A 21,549-nucleotide genomic window follows, 5' to 3' on the forward strand; every position below is an offset into this window, starting at 1 on the left:
TTTTTCTGGAAATATTTAGTGACGGGAGCTTTCCTGTTTTCTGCACGGAAGGCAGTTATCTACCATCCTTTTTGATAGAATATTTTTATAAAATCATTTGTTCTAATCTCAGCGTTTATCATTATATGCAAAAGATTTCTTGATGAGAATATTATAGACGGTGCATGTTTTTGACATTAGCATTTTATTTGGATGACTAATCTTGCAGATGTGAAATTTTAATGAATTATTCATGAACTTGCTTTCCTCTGAAATTTCAGTTTGCTCTTAATGCTAGTTATTCAATATTTTGTTTTTTTTTCCCCCCTCCCTGTAAAATTTGATGAAGGAAAATAAGACTGTGCTTCCCGGAGAGAAAAGGTAGCCTCTCTCACATTTTTTCCCCCCAATTCTCTAAGTGGAGACTTTTCACTTTGAAATCCTGAGGGATACGCACGTCGGCCCTCCGTGATGATGAAAGCTTTTAGTTAAGATTGATTTTAATTCTGTGTTGGAAGCAGCTGGTGCTAAACCCAAGGCATATGCCGAACATACACTCTCAGCGGTCAGGAGGGGAAAGAAACTTAGGCTGTGGCGACTTTTACTACCAGTGTGAACAACCAGCGCTTTTATTGCATTTGAGAATGCTATCATGTCAGTAATTAGTACTGACTACACAACAAATTTTTTTTTTATTGTCTGTATCCACAGACACGGAATGATGGAATTACAGTTGATGTCAAGGAATGAGTTTCTTTTATGCCTTATTGAAACAAAACAAAAGTAAAAAAAAGAAATCTTGTTACTGGCAGCACATATCCACGAAGCACCACGCTCACAGTCTGGGGTGTACCAGCTCTCTCCCGGCTTCTGGGTGGCCGAGACCGACCTGCACCCCGCAACATGCCTTTGGAATTGGTAAGTCTCATTCTCAGGATAAAAAAGCGAAACTGACTCTCAGAAACATCCAAAATGTCAAGAGGGTCTACCATTAGCCAAAAGGTACCCCAAAGATGCAAAATCCTTCTAAGTATGTTCTTCTTGCGCTTGGAAACAGACTCGAGCTGGAATGTGGAAAGGAGAGGAAATATTTTTGCAACTCTTTTTTCTTTTTCCATCATAAAATAGCTAGTGATTTACATCATATTTTGGGTCAAGAATCCAAGGTGTCTTCTAGGTCGTATGGAATGCTGGGAATCAGGTCAGAGCGGTCCGAAGGTGGCAGGGTTGGCGGTCACTCTTCCCGTGCGTAAGCCTTGATGTTTCCTGTCACTGCTGGTTCAGCGTACGCAGCGGTAACTTGTCTGACAAGGACACTCTAGAGACAAGTAGGATGGGTCCTCATTCCTGACAGTGCGTTTGCCTGATACAAGGGACTGTCTCCCTAGTGTATGCTTTTGTTTGGGGAAAAAAAAAAGTAACAAATTGTCTGTACATCTTGGCACCTTGTAAAGTTTTCTTTTTTTTTTTATACAAAAAGTTCCATAGCTTTGACACTCCCCATTAGTAATCACTACTTCACTGATAAACTTTGAAAGTGTGACCCTGGAATTTCATCATGCAAAATATTTACTGCAGCAGGAGAAAACATTTTTTAAAACAACAGTTTTTTTTTCCTCTTTTCAAATGTATGAACTTGTTTAAGATAGCCAAGGAAGGCAGTGGCAGGATAAACGCAAGGGATAGGAATGTATCAAAAAACAAATTAACACACACGCGCACGCACACACACCAAAAGAAAAAAAAAAACCTGTACAAGATGCTCTGATCAATGAAAACAAGAAAAAAAAATCTGTCAACTATGTTACAATTTAAAAGGCAAAAAAAAAAAAAAAAAGTTTGGGAGTTCCTTCCTCCCTCCCACATGTCAGGAAATGTCATCCAATATTCTTAAAGCAAGAATAACTAAATAAAATACATGTGCAGCATACTCTGCAATTCCATTACATACAGTAGTTTTTTTCCAAAGCTTTTTTTTTTTAAGTATCGTTAATATAAAGCAGTTGCACAAAAAGCAAAGGTGTTTTGACAAACAGGTGTATGCATTTATTCCTTTTTAGGAACAATACCTAAAAAAAGAACTGCCCTCTGCCCTCCCCCAAAAAAGACAAAGATTCACACAGACACCTCGGGATATATGTACAACATAATAAAGCCCATCCTAAAGAAGAGACTGGAATGCCCCCAAGGGATACAGAATCAGAATTGTAAAAATCAGAGTGAAGTTTGCTTGCGGTAAAGCCTGAGAATTTTTTTTTTTAAGTTGGTTCTTCTGCAAGGCTGTGATACCTGCAAAGATAGGTGAAATCTAATTTTTCTTTTTTTTTTCTTTTTGCTACAGTCTTTAGACTAAGCATGCAAGACATACGACTAAGTGCAACTGAGTGAAATGTATTTTTTTTTAATTTTAATCATTCCCTAAAGGTTTGAACTGAGGTATGCGTACTAACAGTTTCTCATGCTGTTAACTTTACTCATGTCTAGCTACACATGCTGAGAATGAACTAATCTACCAGATTTTTATCCTCTTTTGAATACCAAACTAACCAGCAACCACTCAGTTTAGAAGCACAGGGCCCCCTTCCCATGACCCTGTCTGGCTACTGCCTGCACATCATGAAGCTGCCTGGAAAAGTGAAAGAAAAAAAAAAAAAAAAAGTAAGTCTCGAGTGACCACAGACTGCCCTTTATATAGAAAGCAGAGAGAAGCTTCAAAGGTAACTGCCAAAGAAGGTTTTGTACCAAGCTCGAGAGTGGACGGGAGTGTTACTTTTTTTTTTTTTAAATAAGAAATGCCGACCCAAGCCTAATCTGAAAAAAATCTTTTAAAAAGTAGGGTAAAAAGGAAACATGTTTAAAAAACAGAAACACAGAGGATCTATGCCAGGGTGAACCCAAATTAACGCAGTGATCACAGCACAGTCCTTAAACAGAAGTGGCATCCAATCCGGCTTTAGAAAAGAAATGTCTTGTAGAAGGACTAGTATGTGGTCTAGGTCAACTGCGGAAGCTTTAGCTGCTCTCCCTGAACTTGACCTTCACTGTCTCCTTCACTGGACACCCCCTAGGTTTCAGCGCCACACACTGGTTTTTCTCTGAGATGGTACTCCTTCGTTCGCTCCCTTAATACTGTGTCCTGTTTCTGTCTTCAGTAGCCCCGTAATTTCTCTTTACAAGTTTTGGTCTCTGTAGAGGTACAGAAGGAAAACAAGAAAAAGAAAAAGAAAACAATAACAACTAAAAAAAAAAAGTAACAACTTTGGTTCCATTACCTACTTGGTCTTCTAAATGTAGTCTATGGTGAGAGAAGCAGTTTTCTTATGTTAGCAATAGCCTATTTCTCATCAATTGCCTCTAAATTCTTTCGCCTCCTTTGATCAACAATAAGAGGATATTTGGCTTCATCAGATAAAGCATAAAACAGAGAACATAATTTACCTTTGTGTAATATCTTTGGTAATTTTAGGAAGAAAAAAAGGTACAAAGCATATAAATTAAGCTCCAGAGGCTCTCCAACTAAAACAAAAGCTACAGCCCTAGATAAATAAGCGAGTGACAGGGAAGAGGGTGCAGAGTGGAGGCGTCAGGGGCTCAAAGGACTGAGGCTGTACTGAGCCCTGACCGCCGCGCTCTACACACCGTGCTTGTTTCCCCAGAAAGCCCAGGGCTGGGATGTGCCCCCCGAAGTCTTCTGCTGTTGGTCTGTGATCCTGGGTTGGTGGGGTAATATTGCATAACGCACTGACCCGCTGTACCAAATTTGCACATTGGAAATTAACACTGTAGCATTAGCTGAACCCGGTCCTCATTAACTCTCATCACAAGTTCAATCCGAAATCTAATTTGCATTCAAACAGATTAATGCCACCAAGCAGGTCTGAATGGATGTTTCAATTCAGTGCCACCACCGCTTTTCAGCAAAGTTGCTCAGGGAAGCCAGCTTTTGGGTCATTTTGCAAACAAAGCAACCCTTGCTGGTTTTAAGGACCGAGAGGGCCTGAGGCCCATCTCAACTCGGTTACTGCAAGGAGAGCCCCCCAGGGCCACACCGCCAGTTTAACTACTGTGAGATTTTGGGGGGGGGGCGGGGGCTTGCTGCACGTTTCCTGTGCTGGTAAACGCTGTGGTGTTTGTTAAGGATGATGGTAGTTTCCAAAAAAAAAAAAAAAGAAAAAAAAAAAGAAAATCTGTTTACAACCCCCTTCCCACCTTCCAATACTGCTTCGTGGAATGAATCTGTCTTGTTCCTAAAGTGTCTCTTTTTTTTCTGTCATTCATTCTCTTTCTGGCAGGACTTTGCGTCTGGGTGAGAGAACCTTCATGTGTAGAGTGCAGCATTTGGGACCTTTTTTGAAAAAGACCAAAACGGAATGTTTTCTGACTTTCGAGAAAACAGTGGTGATGTCTGAAGGGAAAATGGAATGAGTGACAGAAAACTACGAACGAGAAATGACATTCAGCTTTGTATAATAAAAACACCTATTAACATTCATCACAAGGTACAGAAAACTTTTAAGCCTCCAAGAGGCCATGGGCCCAAATGGAGGCCTGAGGTCAGAACTTAAAATGGTATAGTAGAAGCCAAAAAAAAAAAAAAAAAAAAAAGCAATACATTAAAAAGTTTGGGATAATTATTTTTAACCCCTCCCCCCAATACACACACAAAGGCCTTCCCCATCCCAACTGGAAGCAAAAAAAAAAAAAAAAAAGGAGGAAAGGCAGTGATAATCAGCATGCAGTACTGTGCAAACAGGTCGTCCCCTGGAATCCTTGAATTCTGGGCAGAGGCTTGGTCTGCAGCTTAGGTGCGCATGCTCAGTTGGGCGTCCTCAGTGTCCAGCGTCGGCAGGACTGCAGTTCAGAGTCTGCTGCTAAAAGTGAATCAGTTTAGCAAATTTACAACACTGATGTTGACTGTTAAAGAGGAAAATCCCAAGTACCAAACGAGTCCGTCCAATGCACAGAGTACAAATTCCTTTTTTCAACAAAAAGTAGAAAAATCAAAAATACTCCCAAATGGGATTCCTGATGGCACTAAGAGTTAACACATTTCAGAGTTGTCAAAATGTAGTGAAAAATCCTCCAGACTGTACAACAAATGGAGAACGATTTCACTGCGAACTTTTGACGTGTTTTTGTTTTGTTTTGTGTGTGTGTATGTGTGTGTGTGTTTTTTTTTTTCCCCCAATCTTCACTCTTGGGGTCGGCCTGCCCAGACGTTCACTCCATGTCCTCGTTTACCGGTTCGTCTTCATAATCTCTGTCGTGGTCAAAATCTGGACTGTGGTTGGCTGTTGTCACTAAGGAGAGCGGCCCTTCAGCTTCCTCTGGATCGAGGGGCTCTTCTTTGACATGGACAGGATGCCTGGAAAAAGAAGAGGAGGTTCGCTGAGGGGACGTCTCAACCCAAGGTGAGTCTGGTGTTCTGGGCAACACAGAAGCCACCGTCTAGGGCTGCCACGTGGAACACAGCCACCAGTAACCACAGGTGACCACTAAAGTGAATGCAAACAATTTAAAATGCAGTTCCTCACTGGCACTGGCCACATTTCAAACGCTCAAGGGCCACACGTGTGGGCTGATGGCTGCCATGCTGGACAGCAGGGAAAGAGAAATTTGCACTATCGTGCAAGTGCTTTGGACAGAAGCAGGAGTGGGCCTGTCCTCCCCAGCGGTGTTTCTGACCCTCCAACGTGCACTTCAGTTACTTGAATTCAAGTTAAAAGACAGCCTGTGACTCAGCAGGTCTGGGATTGGGACCCGAGACTCTGTGTCTGTCACAGGCGCCCCAGCGATGCTGCTGGTCCGGGGACCAGACTTTGAGTACCAGGTAACAGGCCCCACAGAGGCCTCCTGGGTGGATGAATATAAATCTTCAAGTAATTACGGGAACTAAGGATGTGTAATACAAGGGTGGTTTGGGGGGACCTCTGTGCAGGAGGCTGGGCTAATCATGGCGTGCTGTGTGTTGTGTGTTGCTAGTTAACATGCAGAACCTGGGAAAGAACTCTCCGGAGACCGACCCCAAGCGAGGGTCTGTCATTAATCAACTTCAAGCAAACACAGCAAAGAGACACCATGATACATGCTTGAAACTCCAAATTAATGCATATTTTTACAAACTGTCAATAAGGCAAGAAAAGCCCTGCCAGGAAACACAAACGGAGAGGAAAAGGCTCGCTCAACACAACAATATGACAAGAAAGCAGAGCCCCAATCAGAATAATGACGCTGTCAGCTGTAAACAAGGCAAAACATGAGGCCGGGCTGGTAGCGGCCACCGGGACACACGGGGCTTCGATGCAATCTGCCAACTTTCCCATTATGGACCGGCGCGCGCGGTGCACCCGGAGGGGCCGCGGGGGAGGGAGGGGTAACCCGCAAAGAAACCGCTCTGATAACAATTGAGAAATGTTGTTCGTAAATCATATTTACAACCGATCCTTTGCAAATACAAATTACTTTCGGTTGCAGGGCTTTTGATATGTAAAAGAACCATTCAAGTTAGGGGGAAAAAAACTGGTCCCGTTGCTGGGACAGGCTGCAGAAGGGAGGATTTTTTTAAAATTGACATTATCAAATATTAGTTACAAGAGGTGGTGCCAGGGATGGCTGCTTTGTGAATAATTGATGATGTATGCAAACCCCAAAGGCCACTGGAACCCTTTAAAAACAGAGGAGTGCTTTTGGACTGCCCTTGACGCCTGAACCTTCAGAAAGCCGTGACTCAAAATCACACAGCCTGGAGAGCATTTGAGGGCAAGATGTCAGGATGTATAGCTCTTAAAAAATAGCGCCCGTATTCTTAAAAAATATTTGCAGAACGAAATACACTGAAGTTGTATGTGAGTACATTTTACTAGTTTGGTTCCATCTATTTTTAGTTCTTTAATGGCCCCATTTATCTGTGTTTCAACAGTAAGACCCAGGACCGGCTGCGTACTTTGGAGAGCCCAGTGCAATGTGAACATGCCTTAAAAAATTCGTTCAGAGTTTCAAGACGGGCACAGCCGAGCATTGCAGCCTCTCAGCACGGGCTCCTGTGTGACTCTGTCCACCACACGCCTGGGAAGGCAGCGCTGGTAGGATCCCCTGTATTCTTTTGGGAAGAGTTAGGTGTATTGATTTTATTCCTTAAACAATCACCCAAAACCCTAAGTAAGGTAGGATTTTTTTGTTTTATTTAGTCTGTCCTCTCCCACTTGGGGCCATATTTTTCCATATTATAAACATGACGGGAATATGGAGATTTTGCTCCCTGTACAGTTTTAATTTTTCCGGCTACATCAGATTTCAGTGTTAGTAGTGGGCATGTTGTGACTGTCTTCTTGTGGCCCCCTTCCCCTGGTTTTTTGTACATAATACAATGAGCCCTTTTATCCGTTAATTGTCCTACTTGTGTTGACCTGCCTCCTTAGGGTAAATTTCTAAGCATGAAATTGGTGGAGCAAAGGCTCAAACATCTTACAGATCTTAAGATTTATTGCGATACTAATTTCCAAAGGAGAGCTGTCAACTTAGACTCAACCTCATGAGCACCAAGCGTTGCTTTTTAGAAACACCGTGTTGCTCAGCAGGTGCAGGGTAAGCTCAGGTCACCTGGAGCTGTGTTTCTTGGACTACTGACCATGGTGAACACGGCTTTTATGTTTTGGTTTCTTAGTTTCACTGTTGAGAACTGTTACTTCCTAAAGTATCTCTTCTTCTTCACCGACAACATGGGGTCTAGTAACAATTGGATAGGAGTGTTTCTGTGTGACATTTAGCCTGGACTGAGATCCAGAGGTGTTTCCCTGATCAACAGTGTTCCTGTTTTCCTTTTTTAAAACTATCAGTGGTATTGATCTTCTCGGGTTTACAAACCTGAATCTGATGACCAAGATGGTATGAGGCTACGAGTGGGAGGGGTGGTGGGACCTAGAAGGAACTGAAGAGTCTTAATCAAGTTCTTGCTTTAATAATTTTAGACTCTGACGAATGTTTTGCTAGGCCAACATGCAAACCACCACCCTACACCCCAAATCAGATACATTTAAACCCCCCTGCAAAGTACAGCTCACATTTAGAGGATATTTGGTTTTCCCTTGAAATTTGCAACCAAACTTCAATAACATTACTTTCCGTCCCAAAGGCACAGGTGTCGACCAGCCCGTGCGTGCTGGCCCAACCCCAGTCAGTGCCTGCTGCCCAGCAGGGGTGAACTGCCCGGATCTCCTGCGTGACAACCTGACACTTCAGCCAGGTTGGACATTAAGGCTTCTTAAAACTCCAGAGAAAAGAAATCCAGCTTCACGGCATTACATGACACCCGCAGATCCCTGTGTGAGACGAACGCAGTCACACAGAAGCGTGCAGCGCTTCGGAGAATGGGTTTCCGTGCGAGATCCACCTCAGGTGAGCTGCAAACCGCCGAAGGCACTGTGCTTTGTGGGCGCCCAGTGTCTCCTAGGACATGGAGCCACGAGGCACCTGCACGGCAGCCCTGGCCACCCCCCTCCCACCGCCTACCTCTGAAAGGGCTACGGGTGGGTAACTGCAACAGCCCACGCTCTCCTCCCTGCGTCGGAGTGCTTCTTTTCTTTAGCCACTCTGGGAACGTAAGAGTTGCTAACTGAAGCTGGCTGGGGTTTAAAGGCGTTGTGCTCTGAGGGTGTGTGCACAGCGTGGAGTATTTTGCTTTGTAGCTCCTTCAGCTCCTATCCGGAGAAAAGTGCAATGCCCCAAAGCCATAATTATGGGACTTTGTAGTGCTTCGAGAGAGAAAATCGGTGTAGTGGGATCTGAGTGTTGCAGAACGGGGAAGCGGGGACAGTCCGACTGCAACATGGGACGGCAGCCGGGCAGCCTCACTAACGGGGGGTCCTCTAAGCCTTGCTGTAAACCTGCCGGCTGCATTTATTCCAAAAGAGTCGAACAGTTAAAGAATTTGCATCACAGCGGGGCAGTGCACACTGGACAAGAATGAAAACATGTCATCATACAATTCGTTTAATGGAAATGTGAGGTCAAAAAGTAACGGTCTCTAACACGGAGAGGAGGCACAGAGAGTGTGCTGTGGACATAGAATTATTGTTAGCCAACTGTATAAACCTGAGATTTGAGCCACAAACAGTATGCTTTTGGACATTTGGATGCAGAGTCTCTTAAAAAAAAACCTGGTAAAACGTTTTATTAAAAAATTATTCTGACTGCTGTAGAGTAAGGTTTCTAGTAGTACTAGGGTCAACTCAAAGTTTTAAATAAGTGAACCTGGTAGTAGCTGGACCTCATATAGCGACATTAGCATCGCTCTAAGCTGCTGTCCGAGATTTCTATTCAGAGATAGTTCTTTTTCTTTTTTCTGCTGATCCTTTGTTACTACATCACAGGCACATACATCAGCTAAACCTCGGAGCTGCATAGAGACCATGAGGAGGCGGCGCTCTGCCACTCAGTAACTCCAGGTCCAGGTATTCCTGCTCTAGTGAGTATTTCTTGAAGTAGCTTATGTACCAATTTACATTCACTCTGAACTGCCTTACTGTCTTCATAAGCACTCTCGCCGTGACCGTGACTTAATGATCACGAGTGCGATGGTCAAGTCAGCAACACCAGGTCGCTTGAGGGATGATGTGTGGCAGGTGCTGCGTGAAAGACAAACCCAGTCTTCAAATGTTGGGGAGTAAATGCTGAGATGGCTGATACCAGTTTAAAACGATTATTTTCATCTGTAAAGATGCTCTTCGAAGGACTTTGGGCATGAAAATCAAACGGTAAATAAGCAAATTTCAGATTCCTCCAACCCCCCCAATTATCCTCACTGGCAGACAGCGTGTCTCCTCTGTTGTCAGATGCCACTTCCTTCTGTTTGCTGATTACTACAGGTCAGGGTTTCCAGGCACTGGCTCCAAGGGAGAGGCTGTCACTCGGTAAGCATCTCCTGCAAATCCTGTCTGGGATAATGTGGTTCCTTTTCTCTTTTCAACTCTTCCTGGGAGAGAGGGGACTTAGAGTCACCCCGCCTCCCGGCCCCCGCCCACCCGCAGGGGCATCGTGCATGGCCTGGCCTGGCCTGTGCGTGTCCTGGTGCCACTTCCTGTTCCGCACGGACCACTGCCACCCATCACTCGGTTTGGTCCTATGCACGCTCATTATAGTGCTGTCTGCTGCTATAATGCTCCTATTCATTTTCCTTCTGATATTTTAAGAGCAATCTATAAATCATGCCGCCTTTCGTTCATGTCATCATTAACACTTGGTAATAACGCTCTGGTGGCGTGTTCGTGACTCCGCTTATCACAGCAGCGAGTAAATCCGCATCCTTTCCCTCCCTGCTCAGGTGCAGCACGCCCACAAGGTGGACCCGCGGTGACCCTGGTCCCCGAGACACAGACCACTTTTAGGAGGAAAGCTGGTGTGGCCAGAGATGACGAGGAAGGAGAAAGGAGGCAGCCCACGTGTCACCCATTTCATGGCTGTGTGCGCGCGGAGGGCTGCATGAAAGGCCTGCGGCTTCTATGGGAAAGTCAGTAAATGGTCCTTTTATGTGCGAAGCCAGCTAAAAACTTCCAGAAGCACCCACCTCCACCTGGGCTCTGGGAAAGCAGCAATTATGAGATGGGGTGAGAAGCAGCCGTGGCAGGGCTGGCGTGGCCACGAGGTGGGGACCGGGGGGACCCAGTACTCACGCGGCTTGCAGCGGCGATCGGCCCGGGCTGCTGTCGCTCTCGTTGCTGTTGGTGTGCTCCATCGCCCCGTTCAGCTCTTCCCGCATCGCGCTGGCCAGCGTGCCCAGACTGGGGTTCCCCATGGAGGCCGTAGTGTAGAGAGGTATACTGTTCTCAGCCATCGAAGCCTGCCACCAACCGAGAGGACAGTGATGAAGACGCGGGGGGCACAGACGCAGGGCAGCTACTCTTTCTGGCTGCAGCCAGTCACCGCCGGTCTAAGTTCATTCTAGCAGGCTGGGCAAATGTAAGGGTCTAAGAGGTGGAGGGACACAGGCACCCGTGGGGAGGGAGGCGGGACTGAATTAGAGTCGAGTCGAGTCACATGGTATAGACAAGGCTATCTTGTAATGAGGTTTCTGTCTGCTGCCTCTTTTCAGGAGGAACTGAGTATTTCCAGATCACGGGGACATATAATGGAATTTTCATTCCTTTATCCACTTGGATGACTCCAGTATTGGATATTCAAGATTTGATCAGATTATTCTGGCTGTGGAGCTCACACGTATGAGGACTTCCATAACATTTATGTCTTAGAGTCTTCATAGGTAAGGAAGACGCAATAGAAGTGGGATCAGGTTTCGGCTCCCCCCACTGCTGCTGCGCTGGTGAGTTAGAATCTTTGTAGCCTCTAATCTTCCAGGCTTCTGACCAACTGACTGAAGGGGAAAAAGGAAGCTGTAAATCATATTTTGGGCTCAGGTGACAGAGCGGCTCCAAGGGAGTGTCAGCATGGGAATGGCAGCAAAAGAAATGGTGACGTCTATACGGTTGGATCTCTCCTCTCTTCAGTCGAACCTACAACCTCCTGCACGCTAGCCCTACACTCTGCCCCTGAGCTGCAGCCTCTCTCTAGCTCCCTTACTTTCCCACCCTCAGCTTTCTTTCCCCCAGCCCAGGGAGTGTGCTGGGTTCCAGGTTCCTCAGAATACAGTGCATTTATGCAGAGTCCTACATACCCTTCTCCGTTGCTATGTATGCTTATGAAATTTCCCAAACGGTCTGAATTAACTTAGGAGTCTGCTTTCCCCACCAGACTTCTCTGGACTTGATAGACGCTGAACCACTCTTAGGCTCAAGGGTTGCAACTCATTCTTCCTTTTGCTGGGACAACTTCGGAGTGTTTTGAAAAGCAGGCAATGAGTTAACATGTGAACAGTTTCATGTATTATTACATGCCCAACTGAAGTTGGAGCCAATTTCTGAAACCATAATTTGAGCTTAGAAGAGCCACACTTCCAAATTCATGGATCTCCTTGAGCCACATCTGAGTTACACTAAATGAAGGACATCCTTGAAATGAAGTTTTTTTTTTTTTAAAGACTTCACTTTTATGAGGCTAGTCAAGGGGGACGAGGTGACATAGTGTTTTATGGTCAGTCGTACCTCTGCGTCCATGGGCTGACCGACCACCTCACGACCTGAGAAGTAGCTGTTCCACTCCACGTGGCATTACGGCAAGGCCCAAAGTGGCCAGAATTCTGCCCTCACCAAACTGTCTTCCATCGCTGACCATTGTGACTAAGGGAAAGGAGGAATGAGTTGCAACCCTTGCTCCTAAGAGAGAATCAGCATCTGTCAAGTCCAGAGAAGTCTGGTGGGGAAAGCAGACTCCCAAGTTAATTCAGACCATTTGGGAAATTTCATAAGCATACATAGCAATGTAGAAAAGGTATGCAGGACTCTACATTACTGTAAAAATGAAATTTGATTTTTTCTGAGGAACCTGGAACCCAGCACACTCCCTGGGCTGGGGGAAAGAAAGCTGAGTGTGGGAAAGTAAGGGAGCTAGAGCAAGGCTGCAGCTCAGGGGCAGAGCGGAAATCTAGCACGCAGAAGGTCCTAGGCTGGATTCTGGAGCCAGCACACCTTGCCCGCTGCACCTGTCCGTGGACCCGTGGACCCTCCGTGCCACCAGAGCCACTCTCCTTGGCACACACGCCCTGTACTTTCCTTCTACATTGAGAGAAAGGTTCCCCGATGGCTTTTACGATTTCGGCTTCACATTTAGCAACGACACATTTAGACTCTCCACTGGTATCCGTGTCCTCCTAAACTATCATTTGAGAGTAATACAAATACAGTGATTCTGGGCAAAGTGTAATGGACCATAACTTCTAAAAAATGTCATAATCACCCCATGAAAACCAAAATCCACAAAAAAACAAAACTAGGTGTAGTGAAAGTACAAAAAACCAAGGCCAAGGAGGCCCCCAAACGGAGGGGCCGTCTTCCCTGAATCACAACGTTCTCTGAGGCAAACGATGACAGCAACCGACCGGAGGTCAACGTCTAACCTAGAGGTTCCTTTTTTCTGGTTTTTCACTTGATGACCACTTAGGGCCAGGTGGGTTACCGCCTCTATAGTGGACTTAATTATCAACATGATCCTGTGCACGATACGCAGTTTCATATCAGACTGCTCCTCTGTCAGAAAAACGGAGGGGCTTAAGGAAACGTGCAGAGAGGCCCTAAGTCCCATCAGTCCTGGAACACTGACCACTAAGTAAGTAACTAAATCAGTAAAACCAGTCTATAAATATGAAGCTTTATGGTTACCCTTAGTTACTTCACTCTTTCGGAGCATAATGCAGTCTGTCCCGAGGCCAGTGCTTTATTTCTGTAGTGGGCTCTGCTGTCCTATTTTCTGTATCGTACATCACACATTATGTTGCTCTCGTCATCTCCTTAAGATGCTCCACTAGTATTTTTACTTGCCTTGAAAAATGCAAGTGGGCAGTAATGGAAGGGAGGGCCTGCTGGCTGAAGCTTTATTTAATTCGCGCAGCAGAACGTTGTCTTAGGAGCCTTTCTCCTCACCAGGGCTCCAAACTCCAAGAGGAGACGAAAAAGAGCCGCTCCTCAGATCACCCCTCACCTCCCGATGGCTATAACGTGTTCTCAGAAAACGGCAGGAGAGTTTGGGGCTCTCAAAGGAGGGGTGCCCAAAACAAATGCTTTCGAGCTGCGATGTGAACAGTTCTGGAATGACAAAGCACGCTAATTGAAATTAGTCACACAGCGAAGAGAATCCAGGGGACGGACGATCACTGCAGCTCAGTGTGGTGTGGTTTTTGTGTTGTTTTTTTTTTTTTTGCCTTTCCGCCTCATGAATGTAAAATGTGCTTGTAATCTTAATACTCTTCCAGATAGAGCAGGCTTTAAATTCACACTTCACAAGACTCCAGGGAAAATAAGTTACTAATGAATGGTATTTACAGTGGCGGCATCTAAGCGTGCTTTCGTTTGCTTTTCTAAAGTTACTGTGTAAACTGCAGTAATTAAAAGACACGCAGAACGTAGTTTTTCTCTGGTTAACTTTGGTTCAGGCAAAAAAAGAAAAACAACAAAAAACTGACTGATTACTGAAAAGCCCAGTTCACTTACTCTGCCTCTGAACTAACCCTGCACGAGGCGTGTCGTCCATCCTTGAGAGCTTTAAAGCTCTGCTGCGTCATCTGGGAAAAGCCTCATCCAGGGCACAGGGCCGGCGCTCAGCAGCTGTGCTTCCTGACTCGTCAGAACTGGAGTTCCCATCATCCCTGCCTCTTCGCCCCCCTCTGTTCCCGTAATGCCGAGCGTCGCAACCATTTTTCCCCCAAAGGAACTGTCTTGAGACTTTTGCTCCTCAAGCTGCACATTCCCCTCGTGACCCTTCCCCATCTGCCTGTGGATCGTGGCGCTTTGCAGGAGCATAGGCACACGCTGCACAGGTCTGTAAGGCTGAGGATCACAGACGTCAGATCCAGCTATAGCCTCTATCGTTTAAAGCTTACCAAGATTCCTTCAGCCTGTGGTCTAGAACAATCCAGGGAGGGTCAAATTCAGACAGGACCATTGGCCAGACTGAACCCCTGAGGGGCTGGAGGACTACCGGGCCCTCTAATGGGGCAGGGGGTACTGGAGAGTTCTCTGCGACTCAGGAGGCGACTCTGTGGTTTGGTAACTGAGACGTGCCCTAATTAAAAGGCCTGATGGATGCCAGGGCGGCCCTTGTAGCTCATATTTGGGTGGTAACCTCCCTCCTCGTCAATACCGGTGTCTTCATCCCCCGGCAGGGCTGGTTATGTAATAAGGAAGGTTTGCAACAAACCTTCTGCCTGCGTGTTACATAACCTCCAGCAATCTGCTAGGAACCTACAGAGTTTTCTCAAACACCTCTGTCGTGTGAACAAAAACAGTTTACTTTCCCAGAGAGAACCAAGCCCGCCCTCCCCCCTCCCGCGTGAAAAGATGGTAAAACAGACCCTAAAAGAAGAAGAAATAAAAAGCTCTGCTTTCTCTTTAAACCCGGGAACAATAGAAGGTCATGTGACACACTGGCCTATCATCCAGCACATTAATAGCTGTGCTAGAGTAATTACACTTGTGGTATTTTTGCCTCAAGTGAAATTCTGAAATAAGAGGATGGAAATTATGATACTGCTGATAAATATTAATAAGTGAACTTTTAATTTTTTTGCCACAATATTCAAAATGCTAAGCATCTTGCTAATGCTGAAGCAGCCCGATGTGTTTGCCTCCAGGGAGTACGATGCTTTGTGCACTTAAGAAAAAAGTTTAACGGAATTAAAATTTAATATCTAATTAGAGTGAGGCTAATATATTTTGAAATAAGTGGGGGAGACGCGCGCCTCTGCCCGGAGTCGGGACGGCCGTCAATCTTACCTGTAAAGCTGCATTGAGAGGTGTGCAGTAGGCGTGGCTGCTCTGCATGTTTTTAATAAGGGAAGGGTTACTGTGTGAGAGAAAGACAGAAACGACGTTAGAGGCAATCAACCCCCGCCTTCCTAGCTAAGACTTGTCTTAAGCTTGCTGGCATCCTTCCAAAATCAGAAATGTCCCCCAGTAACAAAAGCAGAAACCCCTCTGCTGGCTCCATGGGGCTGTGAACAGCTCTGAGTTTGAGAGAGACTGTTGGTCAAGCAAGCTGGGTGTAAAATTCTGGAGTACGGCTTGGGCACTCCCCTCCCTGGACAAATTCTGGTCTCACAAAATAGTGGCCTGTCAGTTTCCCGTAGCCGCCCCTGACTCCACCAGGAAGACAGGTGCCCTGGGGCCCTGGGCCCAGGGAACTGGCAGGGCCTTGGCTCTCACGCCGCTCCAGGATTTGGACTCTAGGGTTACGGCTAGAGGAATGGCACCGTGGCTCTTAAGAAACGGTCTTCAAGGCTCACTTATTGCCAAAAGAAGGCGGAGAGCAGGGTACTTGAGGTGTCACTCCTAAGGAAGCCGAGGTGGGCTGCGGTCTTTCGGCACAGCCAGATCTGGGGGCTACGCGGGTATTTGATGCTGTGTCCATTCCTGACCAAATGCGGACAAGCTGCTATTTTAACGGAGTCTCTAACCAGGAGGAATGAAAACACTAAAAAAAAAAAAAATTGCACGGGAGATGCTGAGGGAAAGGGTGGCTTCCAGTAGGAAACTACCTACTTTAAAGGAAGTAGCTGAGCTGTTGTCAGTGTCATCACTCACTGTGCTACATTCATATGGTTATACTGAGTGAGCCACCAAGGAGAACTTTATCCCATTAAATCTGCATTTTAACTCAAAGGAAGGGTTCCCTCTTTACTTGGAGGAATACAGGGTCACGCAAAAAGCACTGAGTTACAGGGTCCCCGGGAAAGCTGCGGGATCAAAATACAACCCATCTTTGCATTGAAGACGTCAAAAAAGCATTACTCAAGGCACTGGTGTTCCAAAGAGAAACGAGAGAAATTAACATGTACGAATCACACAATTTAGTTCCGTTGCGGAAAGCCGTGGCACTGCTACTTGGTGAAATGCAAAACTATCATGGGATGAGTCAACCATGCAAAGCCAAAGCAACAGCAGAAGAAACAAAAAACAAAAGCAAGTAAAGGCTCTTACTGTGCGACAAGCTCGTCAAAGTTTTCATCGGGGCAGTATTTGCGAGGACGGCCTCGTTGAATATGGCGGCCACGTTTAAACTCTTCATCATCAACTGTCCAAAAGGACCCAAACTCATCCTCTACTCTGATAAAGCACTTATGCAGTGAGAGGTTGGTGCGAATGGCACCCTGGGATAGGAGCAGCAGCAAAGGAGATGAAGTGGCAACAAAAGGAGACGGGGTTTGGGGCAGAACAGACATCCAATACAGGGAACAGGAAAAAGAAAATAAAATGCAATAAGCATAAGCAAATGGTTTGTGAGGGTTAATATGCATCGCCACCTAAAAGCTACTAGCATGTGATGCAACAAAGACCAGCAAGCAGGGCAGGGGGACTGGCGGGTATACAAAACAGGAGGGATGAAATGCTTTTTTGCTTCCCTTAACTGAGACAACGTGAAACCGGTTCTTTGGTCTAACACCGTCTAGCAGCCAAAAGCCTCTACGTGACACTTGTTAGCACAATCCAAGCGAGGCTAAGAAGTTCAAACATGGTGGACGTACCCACTGATCTTTTGTGGCCTTCGTTTTTGGAACTCTACTTCATCCACTGTCCATACTGCCCCTTTAACGTTTTCTACTCGCACAAAACACTTGTGAAGACTAAGATTATGACGCACTGCATTCTGCAGCAAGTATAAAAGAGAGAACATTGACATTTTCTATAAGAAAAGACTCCAAAAACAGCAGTACATTCAGCCTCACAGTCCACATTCGTAAAACCCTCCCCAAGAGCTGGCACTCCCACCCCCATGTGTGACCGACCAGCTTGTGGTTAAGGGTGCCTCTTCCGAAAGCAGAAAAAATTTTTTAAAACCCAGAATTGTAAATTAATTGTACTTTGGTGTTTTTGTCAACTCTCTTGTAATAGTTAACCGGAAGACGTATTTTTTAATAGGAATATTAGCCCCCAAATAGGTTTCACAGCCAAAAATCCCAAACTATCATTAATATGACTTCAAAATAAGGAACCAGGTAAAGCATGAAACCATCCCTCTGAAACCCACTCACCTCACAAAAGGGCAACTTATTAAAATTTTTTTTAACCATTAAACTGATAATTAATAGTGTTAAATACTTTTTTTTTTTATTCTTCACAGTTTTGGCCTCTAATTCCTTTGACATGTTTTCGCAGATTTATAAAGGAGAAATTTACGCTGCATTTTACCATTGAGAGTATCACCGCCAATAGTTCACAGGATGGGGGAGGGGTGTGCAAAATGATCCCCAGTGGACGGATATCAATCACCAAGCTACTGTGAATACAAACAGCAGGTGGCCCTTACTGTGGGCAGGCACGCCACTGAACTGAGGACACTGGAGGAGAGTTCTCAATGGCAAAATGATGACGCTCTCGCGCTTGATGGTTTCTGCAGACCCGTTTCTTGGTTTCTTTTTTATGGTTAAAAGTCACTTCTAGTCACTCCTGAGCTGAGACCCTTGACATCTATCCTCTCTCAGAAAGGAGGATCTCGACTCAAGGGTGAAGAGTTTCTGACATCTCGTCTCCTGAGCTTCAGGATACCCTACAACCCTGCTGTGGGACAGTAACAAGCATGGCTTCCTTTCTTTGGTCCTCCTGCGTGAACTTACTGATTTACACTCAAAATTGGACATGACGATCTTCCAGAGAGACCCCTGTCAGTTACTGCCAACTTCCTTCTTGTAGGGACTGCGGTGGGGGGCATGGGGGCAGGAGAGGTTGATGCCTGGACCACACCCCCCAGACCACGTAAATCCTTGACTGCATCTCAGCAATGCTGCTACTGCTCACACACCTGGTACTCCTCCTCTTTGACCACCTGCAGTACTTCCTCTCTGAATTATTCTCCCAAGTGGTGAATCTTGATGTGAACAGACTTTGGGAGGTGTTTCAGTTTTTGGATAATCACCGTTGGTGACTCCATGAGAAGTCAAGCTAGAGACTGGTGAGTTTTCTTGTCTGAGATGGAATGTTTAGAAGGTAGTGAGACAAGGTTTATTACGTGGCCTGACGGACTGGTCACGAGGAGAATACACAGGATCAGTTCTCCAGGAATTGTCGAGCAATGTCAGCATAACTGAGGTGGGTGCAAGACAGCCAGGGTGACTACAAAAGGGCACCCCCTGATTCAGCCAGCTTTGATGGGTTGACATCAAAGCAAAACAGAAATCTCTGGAAAATGTCTGGCAAGTTATCATGATACCTGATAGGACACATGTCTTGCCACACACATCGTACTCTGGTCTTTAGATAAGCATTTCCTCTGTTACACTGCACACAGGCAGAGGATACAGGACGCTAAGAGTCTGTTGTTACCTCCTGGAACAACACTGAGGAAATTGAAATAAATACATAAACCCAAATTTCCTTAAAAAACTCCACAGACAGAGCACGAGTACACACGGGACACCTAACTGGGAAAGAAGTCAACATTTCTCCACATCCTAATCACTGTCTAATTTTTAAAAATAGTATCAGAATGTACAGAACTGGAAAGAGCTGAAAGAAGCCATGTCTGAAAAAAAAGGACTGTTCTCGGTCTAGCTGAACAGAACAGCTCAGGAGGTCAAGATGTTAAGTCAGAACTTCAGTTTTGTTTTCAAAGATGGTACATCCAAGCAAAAGCAACTAGAAATGGAGAGTTTGCCCCCTAAAAGCTGAGTGAGCTCTTTCCTGTCGTCACTTTAACTGGGCGTTTCGTCCTTCGTCTGAGATCACTGTCCAAATAAGGCCACGTAGAGAAAACTACACGTGTTCATGAGTCAGTAAGTACTTCGTCTGGGATTGTTTATGTGAATGACACTTCTTCCTGCAGTTTACGAAAATGAAGAAGTTAAATATGAAGAGCTAAGCCTAAATACCGTATTCATAACTAGTAATTATTTTCCAATTTGATCACTTGCTGTTTTATAAAAGGCAATTTGAAGAAAATGTCTGCTTCGTGCTTATACGTCCTAAACCCTAAAAAGCACCTGCAGCACAGTTGAAGGTCCTTCTGTGCTGCATCTCCCCAAGGCAGGCCAAGGAAGAGAGGGAAGACGGGGAACATGGTGCCTTCAACGCCTACGCGTCGGAACGGAAATAAAAAAGATCATTTGGGCCAGAATAGATATTCACGGCTCTGTAAGATTGATGAATTAATTCTATGGTTATATTCACTTTATTTTAAAATGCTGATTTATCAAGAATGTAACAGAGGAAATGTCTTTTCTGTTTTTGTTTTTCTCCCATATAAAATTAAGAATGTAGCAAGGAAGACATGTATTTCAGGCAAAGTATATTTTCCTTGCATCTTGTAAGAAATCCCTATCACATGTGTAATAATGACATTAAAAATATCTTAAAATATTTGCATTTTAAGTGCTTCTAAATGTTTTGGAATTGAAGGATTATGAGAATTCTAGGTTAGTAAAAAATGCAAAAAAAAAAAAAAAAAAGATGACAGATTGTACCTGTCCCTTCTTCTATAGCAAGAATATTATGAACCAAGAAACTGACAGTGGGAAATCCAAAAATTGGTGAGGGCTAAACGGGCTAAATCTAATACAACGGAATAAATACTAACAGAATCTATGAACCCATTGCTCAACTGAGACAGGTGTGTCCTGCGACCCCAAGCCTCGCCGGGGGCATCCCAGGTGGAGCTGCGGAGTTTGGCCTGCTTTATGGCAAACGCTGTTACAGTCGTTACATGTTTCAGAATTTACGTCTCTCCCCCAGAGTACCTATGATAGCTGAAGGGCAGTCTCTTGACTTTAAAAAAAAAAAAAAGTAATAATAAACATCGCTAGTACTTGGAAAGAAAAAAAAAAACAGTAATTATATACATTGCTAGTCCTTGGAGTGCATAGCTTTTTCCACTAACTAGGTTAAGTTAAGGAGCTTCTATCAAACCAGTGAAGGTTATGTCATTTAACTAATCATTTCTCCAGGTCCCTAACAGTTAAAAAAAATGTTACCTATGCATCTCTGCAAATATTGTTGGTATCTGAAAGACCTAAAAGCATGAGGCTTGTAAATATAAGACAACCTCAAAACATAAGCAACACTGTCATCTGTTCCTTTTCCCTACACATTCCAACCAGAGAGACGATTCCACTGGCTGGCCCATCCGAACATCTGAGGCCAGTGTAGTGGGAGTCTTCCACCCCCAGCAGTTCAACCCCGATGCAGGTATTTTCTCAATCCAGCATTCCTGTGCATTAGACTGTCCATATCCAAACGACATGAATGTAACTTACAATACCTGCGTTTTGCCAACAACGCACTCCTATGAACAACCCGATCCAAGACCACACAGGCCCGCACGGAAGCTTACCTTCCACGTGGCGGCATTGCGTCGGAAGTAAGCAAACATTCGTGTGAACCAGTTATAGATTTCATTTAGTGTTAGCTGCTTTTCTGGAGATTCGAGAATGGCCTGCGAAGCAAACGTTAACAGCAAAAGATAATTTATGACCAAATCAGCAGAATTGTCAGGGTACCCTTTCTTGAAAATATAACCGTGATGCCGAGCTAAATCCTAAGAAAGGCTTCACAGAATGATCTAAGATTAATGGCTGTATTTACCAGTTCAATAGCAGAATCCAAAATGGAATTATCTAATTGTTTTGAGTTTTTATTTCTGTTTCCGTACAGAAATATTAATTTATTAGTCATTCATAAAGCAGAATCAAAGAGAAATGCAAAACATTTCACTAGCTGATTAAAGCTCAGTAATTATTTAGAGCTCAGATTAATTCTAGGGATCAGAGATTACTGTAGCTTGTGATAATTGACTTGCCATCTTTAAACAGGCTCATTTTCACTGTTGTGTGAAATGAATTTCCTAATAATCACATCGTATTGTAATACTTAATCAAAAGCAATTATGTTATATATTGCAGTTTTAAAAAACCTTATAGAAAAGGTTTTAGCATGCTTGCATACTAAACGGTTTTAAATCTACTTCATCAATATAAATACCTTC

The 21,549-nt window shown here is 44.7% G+C and overlaps 1 protein-coding gene and 1 long non-coding RNA gene across 19 annotated transcripts in view; one reads left to right on the forward strand and one right to left on the reverse strand.

The window, feature by feature from the left end:
- Positions 1-4,579: 4,579 nt before the first annotated feature.
- The window catches only part of FOXP1 (forkhead box P1), a 560,221-nt gene continuing 543,251 nt past the window's right edge, over positions 4,580-21,549 (reverse strand). For 9 of the 18 annotated variants that reach the window (XM_072941694.1, XM_072941695.1, XM_072941701.1 and 6 more), the window contains 6 exons: positions 20,899-21,000; positions 17,102-17,223; positions 15,354-15,423; positions 10,647-10,813; positions 5,221-5,344; positions 4,581-4,850 (listed from right to left, as the gene is read on the reverse strand). In XM_072941694.1, coding sequence (XP_072797795.1) covers positions 4,809-4,850; positions 5,221-5,344; positions 10,647-10,813; positions 15,354-15,423; positions 17,102-17,223; positions 20,899-21,000 — 627 coding nt within the window. In that variant the 3' untranslated portion in view covers positions 4,581-4,808. Of the gene's footprint in view, positions 5,345-10,646; positions 10,814-15,353; positions 15,424-17,101; positions 17,224-20,898; positions 21,001-21,549 lie in introns of all 18 variants that reach the window. The other 9 variants (XM_072941703.1, XM_072941704.1, XM_006196488.4 and 6 more) reach the window with 5 other exon arrangements.
- On the forward strand, positions 10,836-19,928 carry LOC140686798 (uncharacterized). Its single transcript, XR_012060729.1, has 2 exons — positions 10,836-11,293; positions 17,733-19,928. It is a non-coding gene; the product is annotated as an uncharacterized lncRNA (long non-coding RNA).

Source organism: Vicugna pacos, chromosome 17, assembly GCF_048564905.1.
Source record: "Vicugna pacos chromosome 17, VicPac4, whole genome shotgun sequence".
NCBI lineage: Eukaryota > Metazoa > Chordata > Mammalia > Artiodactyla > Camelidae > Vicugna > Vicugna pacos.